The 21,790-nt window shown below is 38.3% G+C and overlaps 1 protein-coding gene across 1 annotated transcript in view; it reads left to right on the forward strand.

The window, feature by feature from the left end:
- Positions 1–21,790, forward strand: part of vimar (visceral mesodermal armadillo-repeats) — a 155,485-nt gene that overhangs the window by 97,222 nt on the left and 36,473 nt on the right. Inside the window, exons 8-9 of the mRNA XM_067145294.2 lie at positions 11,964–12,095; positions 21,199–21,319. Of these exons, the coding sequence (XP_067001395.2) occupies positions 11,964–12,095; positions 21,199–21,319 (253 nt within the window). The remainder of the gene's footprint in view (positions 1–11,963; positions 12,096–21,198; positions 21,320–21,790) is intronic.

Genomic DNA, 21,790 nt, shown 5'->3' on the forward strand with positions numbered 1-21,790 from the left:
AACAATGACAGAAAGAAATTTAACAAAGAACAAACTCTTGAAATTAAATTTTCTCCAAAAAAATAGTTCTTTGACTCCTCACTAGGTTGCACTATAGTTGATCTTCAGTAGTGTCCTCTAGAAGAGAAAGTTCACACTTCTTACTTCAAGTGAAACAAAACCACATCAAAAATGACACAGTTCAAAAACTCAAAATTTTCCACGTGGTGACATCTTCTGAGAAAGTAGAGAATTAATAGCGTAGATAAAGTTCAGCCCTCCTCCAGCAGAGGAGTTTCAAAAGGCGCACATTTTAAATTAGCGGCGTGGAGGTGTACCACCCGGTACAATTATTATTATTATTATTATTATTATTATTATTATTATTATTATTATTATTATTATTGTACCGGGTGGTACACCTCCACTAATTCAAATATTGCACAAGTGGAAACTCCTCTACAGGAGAAAGCCTGAACTTTAACAAACTGAATTAACTCAACGGTTTTTCGGAAGATGTCACTACTGTAAATTTGGTAATTTTGAAGTGTTCTGAACTGTGTCTATTTTGATTTGTGTTTGTTTGCTCCGTATCAAGAAGTTTGGACATTCTCTAACAGATGTCTCTACCAAAACTTTGATAACTCACTCTGGTGTAAAGGAATGAACTTTCTTGAAGAAATTTAGCATTCATAAGTTTTGTTTTTACTAAATTTTGTTCTGTGGTTTGGGGGTTGGCAACAGTTATCCTTCTTTCCGCCTGTTTTGAATTTAACCAATAACTAATTTTTGTAATTAATTTCTGACCAATAGTGTCTTTCCTTCTCGATGTTGATGTGTAACTTTTAGCGACCCAATAAAATTGAGGGGGTGTGTCTACTCATTCTTGAAAGGTCTCGAATTCTCCACGAGGGTATAAAACTGCTGATTTTCTTGTCTCGGGGCCACTTCAGTAACATCTTTCTTAGTGTGTTGATAGGTAGCAGGGGGCGGGAAGCGCCTCTTTCTCCAAGGCAGCAGTTCATCTACAAGGTAATGGCCTGTTAACATCTTCATTTCTTGCTAGCTCAGCAGTTTAACTCTCGGGGAAGGTTCGAAACCTTTGGTATGTAACCTACCCTTTTAAAATGTAAATTCTTTTCTGTCTATCTACAAATTACAAATCTGTAAAGCGGGAATAGAGAGTGCTTCTCCCTCTCGAACTCCCCTTCATTTTTGAAAAAGGAGGTGACTACGTTTTCATAACCGTTCTTCTCTTCTTTAATATAGTAAGTTTTCTCATACGTGTCACCTCCCTAGATTGGGATTAGCCCCTGTATTATCGGCCTAGCGCCACATAGGTTTTTGACACAAACGTTGTGTTGGAGTGCAAGTTATCGCCTCCATTCTATTCTGCATTATGGGCCAGTAACTTAACTTGATGTTTGTTTTCCTCATGTAAAGGCCCTGTAGGTTGGGTATCTAATACCCCTGTTTCTTGGTGTGCCTTGAGGGCAGTCTGAAATGAAGTTTGTTGTAGCCTTTGATAGGCTTGTAAAATCGAGAGCGGGACAGCTCTTTATAGTGTTGTGGTAATAGTGCCTTGGAGAGGCTTGAGATGTAAAATTGGGAGCTAATGCTCCATGTAATTAAGGGTGTTCTGCCCTTTGGTATCTTGTTATTGTGAGCTGAGAGCTCAGAAATTATTATTGGGGCTTGAAGCCCAGATCTTGTAATTACCCCCTAAATCTTGTGATTTCTTTGTATCTAATTTTGGCTTGTTGTTGACTTGTTAAGTTTACAAATTCTATGTCATCATTGTTAAGTTTTGAAAATATAACCTTTGTTAAAGTTTTAAATTAACTTTAATTTTGTAGTTGAGACGTATTCCCGCCTGGACCTTCTTTTGCCTCTAACTACCACGGATAACGTCGTAACAATTATTATTATTATTATTATTATTATTATTATTATTATTGTTGTATGAAAATAATGAAGAAATTAAATGTCTGATCAATGCCAAAGGGGAAGCCCATCTATCCTATCTTCAAGATCAGTCTTCCAATGCGAAGAAATCACATTTCTTGGAACTTAAAGGAAAATGTCAGGCACAAATTAGGGAAATCAAGAATAACTGGTGGCAACAAAAAGCTGAAGACTGCAAAGACTATCTGACCTGCAAAACTTCTATGCTGGCGTAAAGGAGATGTATGGACAAATTCGATCATCATCGGTTGAGAGTAAGTTGGATGAAAATTAGCGTGGTTTCAAACCAGGTGAGGAGGGGAGTGTCGGGATCAGATTTTCTGTATGCGCCAGGTAAGTGAAAAATGCTATGTTATGTTTATGTTTCACAGATCTAGGGAAGGCATAATTATGACAGATTACTGATGGGAAAGTTGTTAACCATGATGAAAGGTTATGGGATTAAGGGTAGATTATCATAACCAATCACAGGCATGTTGAAAATTGGGCAAGTATTTAGGATGTGTATCCTCCCAGGATGGTAGCACAGTAAGTGAGACTGAATCAAGGTGCAGCGCAGCTAATGCACTGAGCTCACAGCTGTGATCTATGGAGGTGAAAGCTGGGTGAACTCAGGATATCTTATTCGTAAGTAAGCGGTAACAAACATGAAGGTAGTGAGAATGATCACTGATACATACAGGCGGGTACAACAGTAGGAGGGTACTCAGAATGAAGAGATAAAGGCTAAGTGCACTATGAGAGACTTAGTCTCATTACCAAAAAATTGATGCCTGCTTCGCCATTTTTTGGTAATGAGACAAAGTCTCTCGTAGTAAATTGCCACTGCCGGTGGCTCCAAGTAGCCTATGCAGTGGCCTCCACGGTATGCACTAGCAATGCGTCTTGGTGAGTGTGCTATGTACCAACTGATAAGCCCAACTTGGCACACGAGGGCAAAACGCTGGCAACCAGGAATGAGTTAGCTTTTTTTTTTTTTTTTTTTTTTTTTTGCATCGCACTGACACAGATATGTCTTATGGCGATGATGGGATAGGAAAGGCCTAGGAAGTGGAAGGAAGCGGCCGTGGCCTTAATTAAGGTACAGCCCCGGCATTTGCCTGGTGTGAAAATGGAAAACAACGGAAAACTATCTTCAGGGCTGCCGACAGTGGGGCTCGAACCCACTATCTCCCGATTACTGGATACTGGCCGCACTTACGTGACTGCAGCTATCGAGCTCGGTAATGAGTTAGCTGGAAAATTTAAAATGTCTAAAAACGGACTATTTATATCTATATATATATAAAATAAGAGTTTTGTCTGTACATTGCTCAGAATTTTAAAAGTATGGTATTTCTGTATCAGCCATGTCAACAGTAACAAGAAAATGTACTTTTTAATTTTCCATAATTTCTGTATGTATGTAATGTATGTATGTATGTATGTATGTATGTATGTATGTATGTACACGCATCACGAGAAAATGGCTAAAGAGAATTCAATGAAAATCGGTATGCAGAGTCGCGTAATAAGTCGCTACAATCTAGGCCATAAATAATTGTATTCATGCTGAGTGAAATGGTAGTTTAGGGGAAGGCCAAAAATTTAATTCTCAAATATTTATGTTATTATTGGTTGTATCTTAACGAAAATCAGTAGGCAAAGTCTAGGAATAAGTCACTACAATCTAGGCCATAAGTAATTGTATTACCGGGCGAGTTGGCCGTGCGCGTAGAGGCGCACGGCTGTGAGCTTGCATCCGGGAGATAGTAGGTTCGAATCCCACTATCGGCAGCCCTGAAAATGGTTTTCCGTGGTTTCCCATTTTCACACCAGGCAAATGCTGGGGCTGTACCTTAATTAAGGCCACGGCCGCTTCCTTCCAACTCCTAGGCCTTTCCTATCCCATCGTCGCCATAAGACCTATCTGTATCGGTGCGACGTAAAGCCCATAGCAAAAAAAAAAAAAAAAAGAAGTAATTGTATTCACATTAAGAAAAATAGTAGTTTAGGGGAAGGCCTAAAATTTAATTCTCAAATATTTGTTATTAGTGGTCCTACTTTAATGAAAATCGGTATGCAAATTCGAGGATTAAGTCGCTATAATCTAGGCCATAAATAATTTTATTCACACTGAGTGAAATGGTAATTTAGGGGAAGGCCTAAAATTTAATTCTCAAATATTTATGTTATTATTGATTGTATCAATAAATACTACATAACTGAAGTTATATAGTATTAAAATCCAATCATTTATATCATATACATTATTACCGTACCGGTTATGATCGCAGAGATATTAATGAATTTGGATTTTTGTTACTAAGTCCATATCAGCGCCGAGTCATGAGAAAATGGATAAACAGAATTTAATGAAAATTGGTATGTGAAGTCGGAGAATAAGGAACTACAATCTATGCTATAAATAATTTTGTAAGACGTCCTAATATCACAGAGTCGAAAGAAACTGCATGTGAAGGTCTACAATATAGAAAGCTCATAAGATCGACCAACAATAACATTACATTGACCATTGTTTGTTGTAATGTGCTTTGTGTCTTCTGTTGCCCCTCATCTACGATAGATAGGATTACTGCTGCGTATCAATTATTTTTTAAAAAAATTTGCTTTACATCGCATCGACAGAGATAGGTCTTATGGCGACGATGGGATACTGAAGGGCTAGGAGTGTGAAGGAAGCGGCTTGGCCTTAATTAAGATACAGCTCCAGCATTTGCCTGGTGTAAAAATGGGAAAACCTGTAATATCATCTTCAAGGCTGGAGACAGTAGGGTTCGAATCCACTCTCTCTTGGATGCAAGCTCATGGCTGTGCGCCCCTAACCACACGGCCAACTCGCCTGGTCGTACCAAGTGTAACGGTCTGCCTGAATATTGGCGGGAAGTAGCTGGGGAGTTAGATAACTTTCTTCTTTAGCATGCCATTCCTCTGGTTCATAAATTTTCTGATACTGCTGGTATGTAACACACTGGTTCATCATAGCATTCGAGCTATTCAATCCCTACTCTGAAGCATGATTGGAATGCACAGTGTGTATATTTAACGGAATAATGGCAGAGAAGTGTTCATGGCTGTGTGCGGCCTGGTCACTCCAACTCTGGAACTTTGGACTGTTAGATCGGCACCGTAGTACTGATATAGATGTTGATTCCCATAGGGTACTTCAAATATTTGTCCAGAATTAGTAAATTTATAATATCAATATAATGGTCCGTTATTGGACATTATAAATTTTCCAGCTAACTCATTCTTGGTTGCCTATATCATCTGATGGCCAGGCAGGCATCAATTTTTGGAAATGAGACATAGCTGTCATAGTGCATTGGCACTGCTGGTGGCTTCAAGTAGCCTATGCAGTGACCTCCACGGTATGCACTAGCCTTGCGTCTTGGGAGGCATGCTAAGTCCCAACTGACGAGCCCAACTTAGCACACGAGGGCGAAACGCAGGCAACCAAGAATGAGTTAGCTGGAAAATTTATAATGACCGTAGTACTGTTCGTTAAAAGTGAGAAAATGTGCGGTTTTTCATTTAATCAAGTATTTTATATGATAACATTGCTTTTAATCGCTACTTTCTTACGATGTTTTTGTAATGACTTTTGTTGAATTCAGTTAGGAAATCCACAAGGCCAGTCTTTCTGAGAATCCCGTAGTGAAGCACGGGTATTTCAGCTAGTTGGTATTGTAAATTTACTCATTCGGGAAAAATATTTCAGGTTCGCTATGGGAATCAACATCTATATCACAAAATTGGTCTGTTTAGTCATCGCAAGCACATCCATAAACTGAGTTGAACTGGTTAATGTATGCAAGAAGAAGTGATATATACTCGGATCAAGTTACAGCCGACGACGACTCCCAACCATTGGTCACGGCTTCCCTTCCCAAAGGACAGTGAACAGATTGCATAGTATACTGATCAATAAAATGCCTCTATACTTGTTCCAATCCATGCTGTTCCCTTGCTTATAAATAGGTGCAGTTATTAGTTTCGTCCAGTCAGAATGTATTTTACTAATAAACCATGTTAATCTTCTTACGCTATGAAGCCATTTCATCCCTGCCTTCCCACTGAATTTCACCATTTCAGGTCTAATTTAATCTATTCCTGCTGCTTTATAATGATAAAGTTTATTTACCATTCTTTCCACTTTTGCAAGCATAATTTAACAAACATCATTGCCCTTTCTCCCCATGAGCTTGGATGTTTGTGACAGCAGTAGAAAGATTTCCTTTTACGTTGAGAAAAGTTTTAAAATTCATGTACCTTCCATTTGTCAAGTGAGTCCCCCTGATCTACTGTGAGTTTACCTGATTTATCCAGAAAACCAGGGGCGACTGATGAGGAAAGAAAAGAAGATTCTTTTCCTCTCAAGAATAGTTTATTTGAATTCAAATTTCAAGAAAATATATGCATATCCTTTTCTGCCTTCATATGAACGAGTGCAAACTGACATGCGTTGTGGCGGCACTTGCCTGAGTATGTGAGCCAGATCTCATGGGCACCACTTCTGAACATAAGACACTGTACAAAAGACTGTTTGGTTCAATTTGGCTTCGGTTTTGTATGTTTTTAAGGGCTAATACTGTGCCAGTGGTCACTTGAGGCAACACTTCAATTGCATCCACTAGAGTGTAGCATCTAACAAGCACGTCACGACTGCTTTATATTTCAACCACTAGGTGTCTAAAGTACAGCATATGGCAAGTGCAACATAGACAACACCCAGTGTAACTAGTATAGTGATTTTGTCACTGTTCCTGATGACTATCAAATCTTTTAATGACAAGATATTCTTCGTTCTCTCCACTTATTTTTTAACCTCGAATAGTGGCTAAAATACATTTTTCTCTAATTGTAATGTAACAGTCTAGGGTTTTTGCAATGAATTTTGCTCTGTTTCATTGATGTGAGTTAGTGACACAGTTACTTTTGCCTACCAGGATGCAAGCACAAAATATCAAAATTGCTAACATTTGTGGTGTTTATTTTGTGTGTTTATGAATAGCATGGTTAAATTATTTTTATGTGTAATGATATAGGGTACCCCTTCCAAATTTTATCTATGTGTAAAGTTGCTTTGGAGGCAAAAGGTAAGGCATTTTTTAAATTTCAATTTCATACTAACTGAAATTGTGACCAAGTGTCTGTGCATTTGCAAATGTTTATATTAGTTTCTCAGTTTAAAAATTTGTTTCAGTTGATACTTCATTAAAAGAACGGTGTTGTACAATAACACAGTTAAATAATTTGATTTCATGTTACTTGGTAACATACTCCTTAACATTTTATTTTTGTTTTCAAAAATAATTATAAGCTCTTCTCCTTCAACGTTGGTCCATAACAATAGATCTGAATGTGTTACAGAGTTCCTATGATTATCTTTCGTTTAGTATGTTGATGCCAAACAGAGCTGAGATTTGTGTGAGATGTAAAATCAGTGTTGTGTTTTGTTGAAAAGAGTGTATGTATGATGGCAGCATTGTTCTGTGACTTTCTTTGGTGTGAAATAACTTTTGTTCATCTTATCATTGATAATATCAGTATTACAGTGGAACCCCATTTATCCAAAACAAACGGGGTTGAGCCACTTCGGTTGACGTGTTTTTCGGATGACACAGGGTAAATATTTTCGGAAGTTAAATATCAAAATAAAAATGCATAAACTCTGTTAAGCAAAGATGCATACTGTATACTAATATTTACATAATGTCACTCGTATAAAATCAATGGTTTTCTTCTGAATTTTTTTGGTGCAGCGCTGTCGTGCAGCTACATCGTGCCACCGTTTAATCAACAGTACATCGGCTGGTGTAGATTCATCTCCTTGTTCAACAAAGCGCAAAACAATCTGAAATAATGAAAAAGTTTTTTTTGTTACTACTGAACTGAATACTGTATACAGTAATTTTATTACAGTACTGTAATTAAAGCGTGTAGTACTGTATTTTAATAAAAATTCAAAATCAATCTTGCCTCCAAAGCATTAAATCATCATCTGCTGTAACTAGATTCTCATAACTGCTATTATCAAGGTCAGAGTCGCCTGCATAATATTCATGAATAATAATAATAATAATAATAATAATTAAATTAATCCGGGCGTTCCCTGGGTAACGGACTAGGACATTTCCTAGACGGCTGTTTTTCTCACACCAGAAGCATCTTTTGTAAATATATTTCATTCAGATGACCATCTAGAATTTAACATGACAGCAAGGAAATATCAAATAAGTCCTTTTCAGGACCCAAATTTACAGTCATGTCTTTTAACAATGAAGGCATATCATCTTGTAAAGTAGAGTTGCTGAGCTGAGTTTATAGAGAGCAAAACGTGGACGTTGCTTGCATTCAAGAATCCCACAGAGATATTAACCAGGTGCGACCCAGAATTCATGGTATGCGACTCATCGCTGAAATACCTCATAGCAAATATGGAAGTGCCATATTTACAAAACCTGAAACCTTGATTCTGTCAACGGCATTTACAATTGAGAATGAGATTGAAATGATAACAATAGAACTTTCCAGCTGTACAGTTACATCGATCTACAAGCCTCCAGCCTCCAAGTTCTCCTTCAAAGAACCAGTGAACTTTAGAAACCAGAAAGTGAATTTTGTGGTGGGAGATTTTAATTGTCACAGTACCAAATGGCGATATGAACACGGTGATGACAATGGCGAGCTACTACAACACTGGGAAGATGCTATGGAACTCTCTCTTATTCATGATAGTAAACTGCCACCTTCTTTTAACAGTGGCCGTTGGAGAAGAGGATATAATCCAGATTTGATCTTCGTCACTAATAACATAGCACAACAATGCAGCAAGGGAGTATGCAACCCAGTCCCCAAGTCTCAATACAGACCAATCCTATGTCAGTTTTACTCCGCTATCCGACCTCAGTATGTTCCCTTTTGTCATAGATACAATTTCAAAAAAGTCACACTTCTCCACTGTACTGGATGATATGGTCCAAAACATCAAATCAGTTCCTGAAGCATATGAACAGTTCACTGAGGCTGTAAAGAAAAGTTCTCGTAAATCTATTCCCCGTGGATGTTGCACCAGTTACATCGAAGGTCTTAATCTGGATGCAGTCTCGCAACTAGAGGACTACTACAAGCTATTCAAACAGAACTCAATGGACGAGGAAACTATTAAAGCAGCACACGTCCTAACTTCTCTAATAGCCTCATAAAAAAGAGAGAGCTGGTCAAAATTAATGGAAGAATTGGATATGATGCAGAGCAGCCAAAAGGCCTGGAGACTCCTAAAGAAGCTGAGCAGAGATCCAACCATGAGTAATACACACATTCTTCTGTTACAGCCAATCAGATTGCCTGCCAACTTCTCATGAATGGCAAAATAAAACAAGAAGCCAAAACATGGAGAGCTATGTTGAAAGTACCTGCAGGTAGGGATGAAGAAACATCTGAGCTCATGCAACATTTCAATTTAACTGAGTTGGAAAAATGCAATACAGTAATCAAGTGCAAATCAGGTAAAGCTGTGGGTTTGGATGATATGCGAGTTGAGCAAATAAAGAACTTAGGAAGAAACATGAAAGAATGGTTGCTACAGTTTTATAATAACTGCCTAGAGATGTCTAACATTCCAAAATTGTCGAGCAAAGCACGTGAAATTGCTGTTCTGAAGCCTGGAAAGGACAGCAGAGACCCCAAGAACTACAGACCAATATCTCTCCTGTGCCACCTATATAAGATTTTAGAAAGGATGATATTCAACAGATTCATCCAGACTATCAACAAAAACCTCATTCCACAACAGGCAGGCTTTAGACCAGGCAAGAATGCTGTTGCACAAGTTCTCAACCTCACGCAGTACATGAGGATGGTTTTGAAAATCGACAAATTACAGGGGTAGCTTTCATTGACCTCAGTGCTGCATATGATACAGTGAACCACCGTATACTGCTTCATAAGATCTTTACACTCACGAAAGATTCAAAACTTACCAGATTGATGTCAACCTTGTTGTAGAACTGCAGGTTTTTGTTGACTTTCAAGGACAAAGAAGCAGATGGAAATCACAGAAAAAATGGATTGCCCCAAGGAAGTGTACTGGCTCCATTGGTATTTAATATTTGTACCAATGACCAAGCACTCCATAACAACCCTAACAAAACAAGAAGTTTCATATATGCAGACGACCTTGCACTAGCCTGCCAGAGTGCAACTTTTGAAGAGGTAGAACTCACTCTTGATAGCGCTCTGAAGGAATTAAGCACATATTACAAGGCTAACCACTTAAAGCCGAATCCATCGAAATCTCTGCTTTGTGCTTTTCCACCTCAAGAACAGAGAGACATCAAGGAAATTACATGTCTCCTGGACTGGAACCCCCTTGGAACATTCTTTCACCCCAAAGTACCTATGGTTAATGCTGGATCGCTCCCTCACTTTCATAAAACACTGTTCCAACATCAAACACAAAGTCAATGCCAGAAACAACATCCTGAGGAAGCTGAGAGGTACAAACTGGGGTGCAAAGCCGCAAGTTCTTAGAACCACTTCATTGGCTCTGTGTTACTCTGCTGCAGAATACGCATCCCCTGTGTGGTATAGATCATCCCACGCCAAGACTGTGGACCCTGCCCTGAATGAAGCTTGTAGATTAATCACAGGATGCCTGAAACCTACCCCTGTTGAGAAGCTATACTGTCTTGCTGGTGTTGCACTTCCAAGTATTCATCGAGAAGTCGCTGCCGATCAAGAACGACTGAAGGTTGAGAACGTTGAAGCTCACCCGCTGTTTGGTCATCAACAATCTCAATCTAGGCTGAAACCCAGGAAAAGCTTCCTCCAGACATCAAAGCCCTTGAAAGGACCACCAGATAAGGCAAGACTTTCCTTGTGGAAATCTAAGCAGCAAGAATGGATGAAGCCAAGTGAACAACTTCCGGCTGGCTACAGTGAAGCGTGGAGTGTTTGGAGGTTCCTTAACCGATTAAGAGCTGGTGTCTGCAGGGCTAAGTCCTCACTTAAGTTATGGGGCTTCACATCAGAGGACAGCAAGTGAGACTGTGGTGAAGAACAAACAGTGAACTATATGTATCAATGTCCTCTCTGCCCATTTTCATGCTCAGAGCAAGATTTAATGCTTGCTGATGACAACACCCTAGGTATGGCTCAGTTTTGGGAAAACACCATCTAGATGTACAGTAAATTTGATCAATTTCCTTTGTCTGTTAATTTTTGTAAATAATTTAATTATTTTATTTTTAACTGTATGATTAAATATGCTTCTGACACGAGTAAATAAATAAATAGGCCTAAATTAATGAATGAATGAATTAATTAATTAATTAATTAATAATAATAATAATAATAATAATAATAATAATAATAATAATAATAATAATAATAATAATAATAATAATAATCCTTCTTCCTGCTTCTGCAAGAAAATATATATCATGGAACGAACTAGAGGGTAAGAAACTGTTTTGTTTTATGCTACACATGCATTCTGGCATAAGTCATAATATAAAAATAGGGTTTGTCTAGTAGCTCTCAGCACATATAGCAAGAGAATTTCTAATATAAACGGTTAAGAACGAGAGGGTAAAAACAAAATATTAAAATACAATTTTGCCAAAGCATTTTGGTTAAGCAAAGTTTGGTTAAGCTGGGTTATACTGTATTATTATTATTATTATTATTATTATTATTATTATTATTATTATTATTATTATTATTATTATTATTAAATGCTATTTGTTCGGGACGTCGACCTCGAGAGATATTTTGCCCCTTATTATTAATTTACTTATTTTTTTTTGTCGAATGACCAGTTTTCTTTCTTTCTTTCTTAAATGTAGTCAGAAAAATAATTTTTTTCGTGATAAATGTAATTAAAGCAAGAATAATGAATATAACTTCCAAATACGAAAAGCTGCAATAGTGTCATTTCATAGAGTGGTTTTAATGTAAAATATTGTAAAACTTTCAAAAACATTCTTAAGGTGTTGATAAACATTTTGTTGCAGATGACAGTATGAATATTTTGTATTCAGAGGGTCAAGGACAGGTGTTCCATTCTATGGTATCTTGGCTGAGTTCAGATGATGAAGACTTGCAGATCACGGGTGTTTTAGCAATGGGCAATTTTGCTCGTACAGGTATGGATATGCAGAGACATTTTATACTACCTCAACTAGTCGTTGTTAGTATCATTGTCATTCAGACAACCTGTTCCACACTGATGCTTTTCTCAAGGTCTTCTGCAATTACTTGGCACATGAGAATCAGTTCTTATGCATTTATTGTGTTCCATAATTGTGAATCTACAGTCAATACAGACACCTGTGATTGAATTCAGTATTCACTGAAATACAATTATTGAACACTATGTTGAACAGGGAATGTAAAAAGTGTAAATGTTAACCAATCCTGTCTTATTCCTGGCTCAAAATCTATGTAATATTACAAAATATGCCAACAAAGCCATAGAGTTGTCTTACATACATATATACATACATTATCGTTATAGACTGTTATGCCTTTCAGCGTTCAGCCTGCATGCCTCTGTGAATTTACTAAACGTCGCCACAATCCTCTATTTGCAACTAGTGATGTGGCCTCATTTAGTTCTGTACCTCTTAAATCGTTAGAAACTGAGTCTAACCATCATCGTATTGGTCTCCCTCTACTTCTCTTACCCTCCATAGCAGAGTCCATTATTCTCCTAGGTAACCTATCCTCCTCCATTTGCCTCACATGACCCCACCACCGAAGCCGGTTTATGTTTACAGCTTCATCCATCGAGTTCATTCCTAAATTAGCCTTTATTTCCTCATTCCAAGTACCCTCCTGCCATTGTTCCCATGTGTTTGTACCAGCAATCATTCTCGCTACTTTCATGTCTGTTACTTCTAACTTATGAATAAGATATCCTGAGTCCACCCAGCTTTCACTCCCGTAAAGCAAAGTTGGTCCGAAAATGGACCAATGTAAAGATAGTTTAGTCTGGGATCTGACTTCCTTCTTACAGAATACTGTTGATCGAGTTCACTGCATTAGCTTTACAACACCTTGATTCAATCTCACTTACTATAATACCATCCTGGGAGAGCACACAACCTAAATACTTGAAATTATCTGTCTGTTCTAGCTTTATATCACCCATGTGACATTCAGTTCTGTTGAATTTCTTACCTACCAACATCAATTTAGTTTTCGAAAGCCTAATTTTCATACCATACTCATTGGACCTATTTTCAAGTTCCAAGATATTAGACTGCAGGCTTTCGGCACAATCTGCCATTAAGACCAAGTCATCAGCATAGGCCAGACTGCTTACTACATTTCCACCTAACTGAATCCCTCCCTGCCAATTTATACCTTTCAGCAGACGATCCATGTAAACTACGAACAGCAAAGGTGAAAGATTGCAGCCTTGTCTAACCCCTGTAAGTACTCTGAACCAAGAACTCATTCTACCATCAATTCTCACTGCAGCCCAATTGTCAACATAAATACCTTTGATTGATTTTAATAATCTACCCTTAATTCCATAGTCCCCCAGTATGGCGAACATCTTTTCCCTCAGTACCCTGTCATATGCTTTCTCTAGATCTACGACACATAAACACAACTGCCTATTCCTCTCGTAGCATTTTTCGATTACCTAGCGCATACTGAAAATCTGATCCTGACAGCCCCTCTGTGGTCTGAAACCACACTGGTTTTCATCCAACTTCCTCTCAACTACTGATCACACCCTCCCTTCCAAGATGCCAGTGAATACTTTGCCTGGTATACCAATCAATGAGAGAATTTAGATGGTGAAAGTGTAGGAACATGGAACAAACTTAGATGTATTATTTTACCCTACCCTACCTTAAAATGCAGTAGATCTAGCTATAATTCATTATATTTCACGTGCAACCTTGATTCTAAAGTACTGTAGTATATTGTTCTTCTGTTCAGCTGTAGACAGATGGCAACACATACTAGAATGAATACAATGATAGATGAGTGTTGGAAGAGGCAGCTACAGAAAGATGGGTCTGATTTTCACACCAGGCCAAAGCTGCAGCCACTTCCTTCTCACTCCTAGTCCATTCCTATCCCATCATCGCCATAAGCCCTATCTGTATAGGTGTGATGTTAAAAAAAAAGGTAAGTCACGGATAAAAAATAAGAAAACACAAAATGATAAAGGTAAACTGAAAAAAACACACACGCGCACACACACGCCCACCCACACACACACCCACACACACACACACACACACACACACACACACACACACACACACACACACACACACACACACACACACACACACACACACACACACACACACACACTCTCTCTCTCTCTCTCTCTCTCTCTCTCTCCCACTCTCACTCTCTCTCTCTCTCTCTCTCTCTCTCTCTCTCTCTCTCTCTCATTATAGTCTCATTTTTCATTTTTGAGATGAAAGAGATTAGTTAATTCAGTGGTGGACATCAACATTGCTATTTACATGGGCAGGAAATGAATTCCCAACACCACGAAGGAGTGTGCTAGATAATAAAAATTCAGGAGGCATGTTTACACATTCGAAAGATGACGCCTAATCATATTTGCACGCTAGTCGACGAAGAGTGATTCTAGTAGTGCCATTCTGACCTTGTAGACCAAGTTTGCTTTAAATACACGTTATCAGGTAGGTGTGAGTCAAACATGTCTTTAAGGAGATGAAGAAGATACTATCAGCAGCTTACTGAGTTTGAACAATGTCGTGTAATAGGTTTATGAGAAGGTGGTTGTTCTTACCACGATACTGCAGAAAGACTCGGCAGGAATGTATCCACTGTGCATCAATGTTGGCAACAATGGTTATGGGAAGGCACTGTCTTGAGAAGACCGGGGTACAGCTGCATGTGGGCCACTACGCAGAAGGGATTTTGCCGTATTCATCGGATGGCTGTGGTGGATCATACTGCATCTGCAGCAGTCATTAGAGCTTCAGTTTTCACCAGAGTGGCACAGCAAACTGTAAATCAATTACTTGAGGGACAGGACCAAACCAGACATTCTGTAGCATTCCTGCCATTAACTCCAAATCGCTGCCATCTCCGACTTTAGTGGTATCAAGCTAGAACTCATTGGATGGCAGAGTGGAGATCTGTTGTGTTCTCAGATGATAGCCTTTTCTGTCTTGGTACCATTAATGGCGTTGCATAGTAAGGAGGAGGCCAGGTGAGCACTTGGAGCCAAGCTGTCTGTGGCACTGACAAACTGGACCTACACCAGAAGTTATAGTCTGGGGAGCAATTTCCTTTGACAGCAGGAGCACTCTCATCATTATCCCAAGAATTTTGACAGTGGATTTGTACATCAGACCGGTGATTGAACCTGTTGTACTGCCATTCATTCACAATATTCAAGGTAGTGTTTTCCAACAGGATAATGCTCGTCGTCATACCACTGCTGTCACTCAGCGTGCTCTACAGAATGTCGACCAGTTGCCTTGGCCTGCGAGATAACCAGATCTCTTGATAAACTTAACCATAATAGGTATTTGATTTGATCCTGTATTGACTTTTCTAAAGCTATTAAAAAAATATTTAAAATAGTTTGTTGGTTCCACCTTGTCAATACACTTTTTATAACTGAAAAATTATTTATACATGTTTCAGTATGAAGGGAATGCAAAATGTTCCTGAAACATGTATGAATAGATAATTTTTCAGTTATAAAACGTGTATTGACAAGGTGGACCCAACACAGTTTTAAATAGTTTTTTAATAGCATTACCAGATCTTTCGCTCGTTCAGCACATATGGGACATTACGTGATGACAAATCCAACGCCATCCAGTACCAGCATTACCCGTTTCTTATTTGACTGATGAAGTACAACAGGTGTGGAACTCCATCCCACAAAATGATCTACAGCTCCTGACACAATGCATGCTTGTTTTCATTCTTGCATTCAAAATCGTGGTGACTACAGTGGTTATTAATGTTCCGCCATGTCCCATGTTTTCTCGTGCACACTTGAACCTGTGAAGTAAAAACTTTAATCAAATAAATATGTTGCCTAGACAGTTGCTTAACCTAAATTGCATTCCTGTAAACTAATATCTTCTTGGTGTTGAGATTTCATTTTTTGCTGGTGTAGTTGAAAATGATATTTTTTCCAATATCTTTGATAGAAAGGATCAGAATATTCTTTGAGCACCAAGGGATGATTTTTCTTTCCTCCATGAACTCGTGGAAAATGCCAGGAATTATATTTCATCCCTCATGCAGACTCGTTTTGAAACCGCCGTAGTTCTTCCTTTTCCGTTAGACGGTAGCACGTATCAGTATATTCTTATCAAGGAAGGTGCGTAGTCTCCAAATTTACCACTAGGAGCCGCATAAAATTATTTATTTTCATGTGACGAACATTTAAAAATGTGAAGGCAATGTCCACACATCTCATGCACGTCTACAGTGATGGGCTGATGGCGGACTTACGGGACGACGTATTTACAAACAATGATGTTCTGATTACATACATAGTTTAGGGAATGACGATGATTATGTCGAGTCAGAAAGTAAACTAGAAAACACTTCTAGTGAGGTTATAGTCATTAATTGGGATTCTGATAACGATTTTGTAAGTGGAACCGCCAATTGCAGAGGTTAGAGATAATTCGGAAAGTAACGAAGATTTCCACATTAATATTGGTATTAACAATATCACATATTATCATTATTCAGTGAAGTTACACGTGACAGTGGTTTACCATACTAACCATCTCACCCTTTCCTCGAGTTACCTAGGCGGAAACATGCCCCTCCTCACGATGCTGAACCTATAGCTTATATTTTGACTTTTATGACCTATTATCACTCCAAATGACATAGTTTTGTCCAAAACAACAGTCAAGAGTCTGTGCTACAAGAAATACCATCAGTTAGTGTGTCATACTGATTTAAAAACTACAAATTTGCCTTAAAACGTGGATTTTCACTTTTTTTTTAAAAATTTTTAAATTCATGATTTATTGTAATTTTAACTATAAATGATTTTAGGTATAAATTGCAGTTAATTCAAAGGAACATTCCTTTTATATAAGAGCAGAATGTTTCACTGAGAATGGGTATAAATTGTGAGAGTGATGAATTTTTTTCTAGAGAGTTGCAAATCAGACAAAAAGTGGGTGGCACTTGACTAGTATCTAACAAATACGCACGGCACTGGGAGGGTTAAGGTGGGAATTGACATGGAAAGTGTTTATTGTTTTAATTTCCCAGTCTTATCAGTGTTCTTATATTACAAAAGCCCATTCATAACTGTTTTCAAGTCTAATGTCTTCAGTTTATCTGGCCGACTTTTTTTTTTTTTTTTTTTGTGGTTTCTATAACAATTTAATTTCAGGAATGTGAATAAGTCCACAACCCGACAGCACAGTGGGTGCGTTGCCCTCTTTTGGCCTCTGCACTTGCTCTATTTTCTTTAGGTTTCCTCCGTTAGCCTTTGAGGATCCTTGCTCCCTGCAAGGCTTTCTCTCTTTGTATTTCACCTTTCCCCTGTCCCAGATGGCCTAACAAACTTATAATACAAGATTGGGACAGGATCTAGAATACATATTTGTGAATGATAACACAGCAAGATAAAGGATGTAAAAGAAGTTATTGTGGCTAACAAAAACTAAACCCCAATGAAAACTTCAAATTATATACAAGAAAGGAAATTTGCATTGTAAAATTCAACAATAAAAGTCATTCAAAGTACACGAGTCAAGAACCCAGACATATAAAGTTCAATAGCTTTGGAAACGTGAAATCTACCTATTTGTGATGGAGATCGAGATAAGTCCACTGTGATTAGCCCACAGGCTGCGATTAAGAACTGTCTCTTCCATGAATACATAATGATCAATTCAAGTATTGGCCTAACTACACTAATTTCGAATTTGTTGGATATAAACATCATAAAAAAAACACTGTTTGGGACTGGCCCTAAATTTAAACCACCAAAAGAACACTGATTCTAATACACGATATCCGGATTGTGGGCATAAGACAGAGGTTTGGAAACCTTGCAATCCAACTACAGCCAACAGATTGTGGAACACTAATCAACACAAATAATTGACAACACTATCACACACATAAGACACATATAAACAATGAACACAAATAAACCACATCTGAAAAAGAAAGACATAAATGGTACTCATTCAACTTCTTGGATTGAGCAGCAATCGCACTGAGGATCTGCAAAGTTTTCGTGACAGTCAGTCACATCACACAGGCTATTCTTTGCTATATGTTCTCAAACAGGTGGTCAGCTGGTTGTCAAGGGAACAAACAATCTCAACCTTGGTCCGCGTGGGTCAAGCAATCCCCATATATGACCCTTTCAAGTTAACGGGACAATGCGTAAACTTTCACTCAAGGCCTCGAGTGGGATATACGCATTCTTCGCTCCTTACCCGGGAAACAAAACTTGCCCAGTGGAAAGAAAATCTCAGCTTATAGGCCCTTAAATATATCGTTCATTAAAACATCTGGTCTGGGGTATACACTCTCACAAAGCAGGTAGAACTCATTACGTCAGGCATAATACTATTTCCAATTCTAGGCCTCAACAAAATAATCATGGCTCATTACGGCCTGATATTCAATAGTCCCCGGTTCAATTCTGGAACGCAGATAGGGTTTGCCTGCCACTTTTTATAAACGACCCTCACGAAATTCTGCGATGGGGATAGCCCTCTGCACACATCGTCAGCTGAAAACAACACATGCATAGCCTGTCTGTGGATTAGTTCTACACATCTCTAAGCTAAGTTCCCGTCCGATCCTCAAGAGTTCCAGTGCCCTCCAATTTGCATAGATGACTTTGACATCACTTACACCTTCGTGTCTGCATGACACAAGTACATAAAGACACATAATAATAATAATAATAATAATAATAATAATAATAATAATAATAATAATAATAAAAACTACACTATATCCTAACATAGCCCTCATACCCCAACACTAAATAACACTGACATAAAACTGGAGTATAGCATGCATCCAGCCCCAAAATGTTATATACACAATAAATGAAAACAAACCAATGCTACTCTGGCTTCCATTACAATTACTATTTACATTTAACGAAAGGGCCACATATGAATCTGATCAATAGATTTCATGCTTATACAAACAGTTCAACTTATCTTTATCTCCATTTCTGTCATTAGCGGTACCCTTGGAACCGTTGCATCGGTGTAATTTATTTCATGACAGCGTTGCTGTCGACGGATCTAGGAGTCTGCTGGTTTGGTCCTTCTGGTCCCATGATGTGCTGCCTTCAGTCATGTGCTGCAGATGTGTCCCTGTAACCTGGTAATGGTTGTCAATCTTGATTCTCTTCACCGCTTCGTTTGTGTACGAATACACTGCCGTAACCCTGGTAAGGATACAATTGCCAATATCCCCTATCGAGACATTAGTCCGGTCAAACAATGGTTGCCAAATTAAGGGATATTTCCCAGTTCTGATCAAGTCCTTCTCAGCGGTTAGCCATTATTAGCCGCACGCAGAATTATTACACAGTGCAAACTTGTGTTAAAACATTTATTAACAGAGTAAATGTTGCTCGGGTGAGCTTAAACACATCATTACTAAGTCTGCTCTATCACTGATACAATAAGCTTTGTTGATCACGTTCAAAATGCACACTCCTCGCTTATATCACTTAGCTACTACAGTCACTGAAGTACTGGAGACCAATGAGACGAATGAGAGCATTGCACTAATGCTTTCTTCTTTTATAGACTGAGTGGAGGGATGTGCAGTACAGTACATCCCTGAGATACATTCGGCTTACTTTGTGTTCGGCCAGTTACCTCTCAATGGATATTTCATACAAGTTGAAATGAACAAAACAGGCACAGTTACATCATTACTATGGCTTAATCTACTTCAGAAATATCAAAAGGAATTGTCCTCTTCTTGGATCTGTTGGATATGGCTCTGTGACTAATATCCGGAATCCAATTAAAATGATTCCAGACCTGGATATTTCGTGTTAGAGAAAACCCTGATGTTGTTTGGTAATTCCCCGCTTTCAAATCTCTCGCTCTGTCCCTTGCATGCTGTTTGCTGACTCTCTCTTCTCCTCGCGTACCCAAGCCATTGGCGGAGTTTACAGCAGTAAACTTACAGCCTTGGTCCATCTGCAGGAACAGCGCCACACCCTGCTTGCTATGGGTTCAACATGTATATACACACAGTCACTCAGCATTCCTAAGCTTATTCCTCAGCTCCAAATTCAAAATTTTCGACTGTGTTAAACCAATTTAATTGGACCGTGATTTGATACGGTTCAGTATTAACCGCTAGAGAATGATGTGCGTCTTCTGCCACGATGCATTTCTTTTCAGGACTTTGCCAAAGCCCCATTAGCTGTCATTTTTCGGAGTTCCTTCACAGCTACTGGTTACAGGGCATTCCTGTCCCTGGTTTAGTTCATGACATTTCCCATCTCCCTTGATGTGGACAAACAATTTAACTTCTGGGGGCAGCGATGCCATCTGGTTTTATTATATAATTATTATTGGTGGAAACTCTCTGAAGTATGTTCATGAAGTAGTGGCTTAGGATATACTTTTACTAAGAATGATATGATTTTAAACTTTTTTTAAACTTTTATAGTAATGAGTTATAAAATACATCTTTTGTGCATACATTGTTTATGAGTTGACTTTAACAGTATCATTGATTAGCCATTGGTCGTCTTTTCCCAAGATAGCAGCTTCAGTTGTGCTTGAATTTGGTGGCAATAAGGGTGGTGAAATATAACAGTTCCATTCCATTGACTTATGACAAGCTCATGACCTCCTGTGAGACAAAATTCAATACTCCAGTATTTGTTTACCAGTAACAGTGACCGGGTGAGTTGGTCATGTGGTTAGAGGCCTGCAGCTCTGAACTTGCACCCGGGAGATAGTATGTTTGAGCCCCACTGTTGGCAGGCCTGAAGATGGTTTTCGGTGGTTTCTCATTTTCACACCAGGTAAATTCTGGGGCTGTACCTTAATTAAGACCATGGCTGCTTCCTTCCCAGTCCTAGGTCTTTCCTATCCCATCGTCGCCGTAACACCTATCTGTGTTGGTGCGACTTAAAGCAAATTGAAAAAAAGAAAACAGTTGGCTTGAACACAATTTGCCATTGCAACAAGTCAAGCTGCTTAATTTAATCACTTCTAAAATGACTGCTTTTCCTATTTATAGATAAGCACTGTATCCAAATGGTTGAAGCTGGAGTAAGCAAAAAGCTGTTGACATTAGTGGAAAGAAATAACACACCAGATGGTGATATACGTTTGCAACATGCTCTGCTAAGTGCCCTCAGGTATGTAAGTATATTGACCATCAGTGAGGCATATACACTTCAGTTCCCTCCATTTTCAACAGAATTTTGGAAAAGCATGTTATTCTCAGATAGAAAATTGCTATTGGTTTTAAATATATCTTCAAATTAAATAATACTTAAAATTAATAATTAAATAATATTCCATATTACTATTATTTCCAATTTAGACCTCTCCATGGGGTAAAACAACAATAATTTTATTGTTTAACAATTATAAAATACATTTATTACACATCATTGTATGTATAGTGATTTGTTGTAATCAAGTCTTTGAAATGGTCAGCAAATGACATTGTTTCAGGATGCTGAATTTGACAATTAAAATTTTATTTTCTTGCAGAAAATACTCTTCATTTTTTTGTTTCCATTGTACAGTAATTCACTAAATTTTCTATAAAAAATTTGTACTTTGAAAGTGCTATCCTGTTATATGTTCAGCACTGAAGTTTG

The sequence above is a fragment of the Anabrus simplex genome, chromosome 1 (assembly GCF_040414725.1).
Source record: "Anabrus simplex isolate iqAnaSimp1 chromosome 1, ASM4041472v1, whole genome shotgun sequence".
Lineage (NCBI taxonomy): Eukaryota > Metazoa > Arthropoda > Insecta > Orthoptera > Tettigoniidae > Anabrus > Anabrus simplex.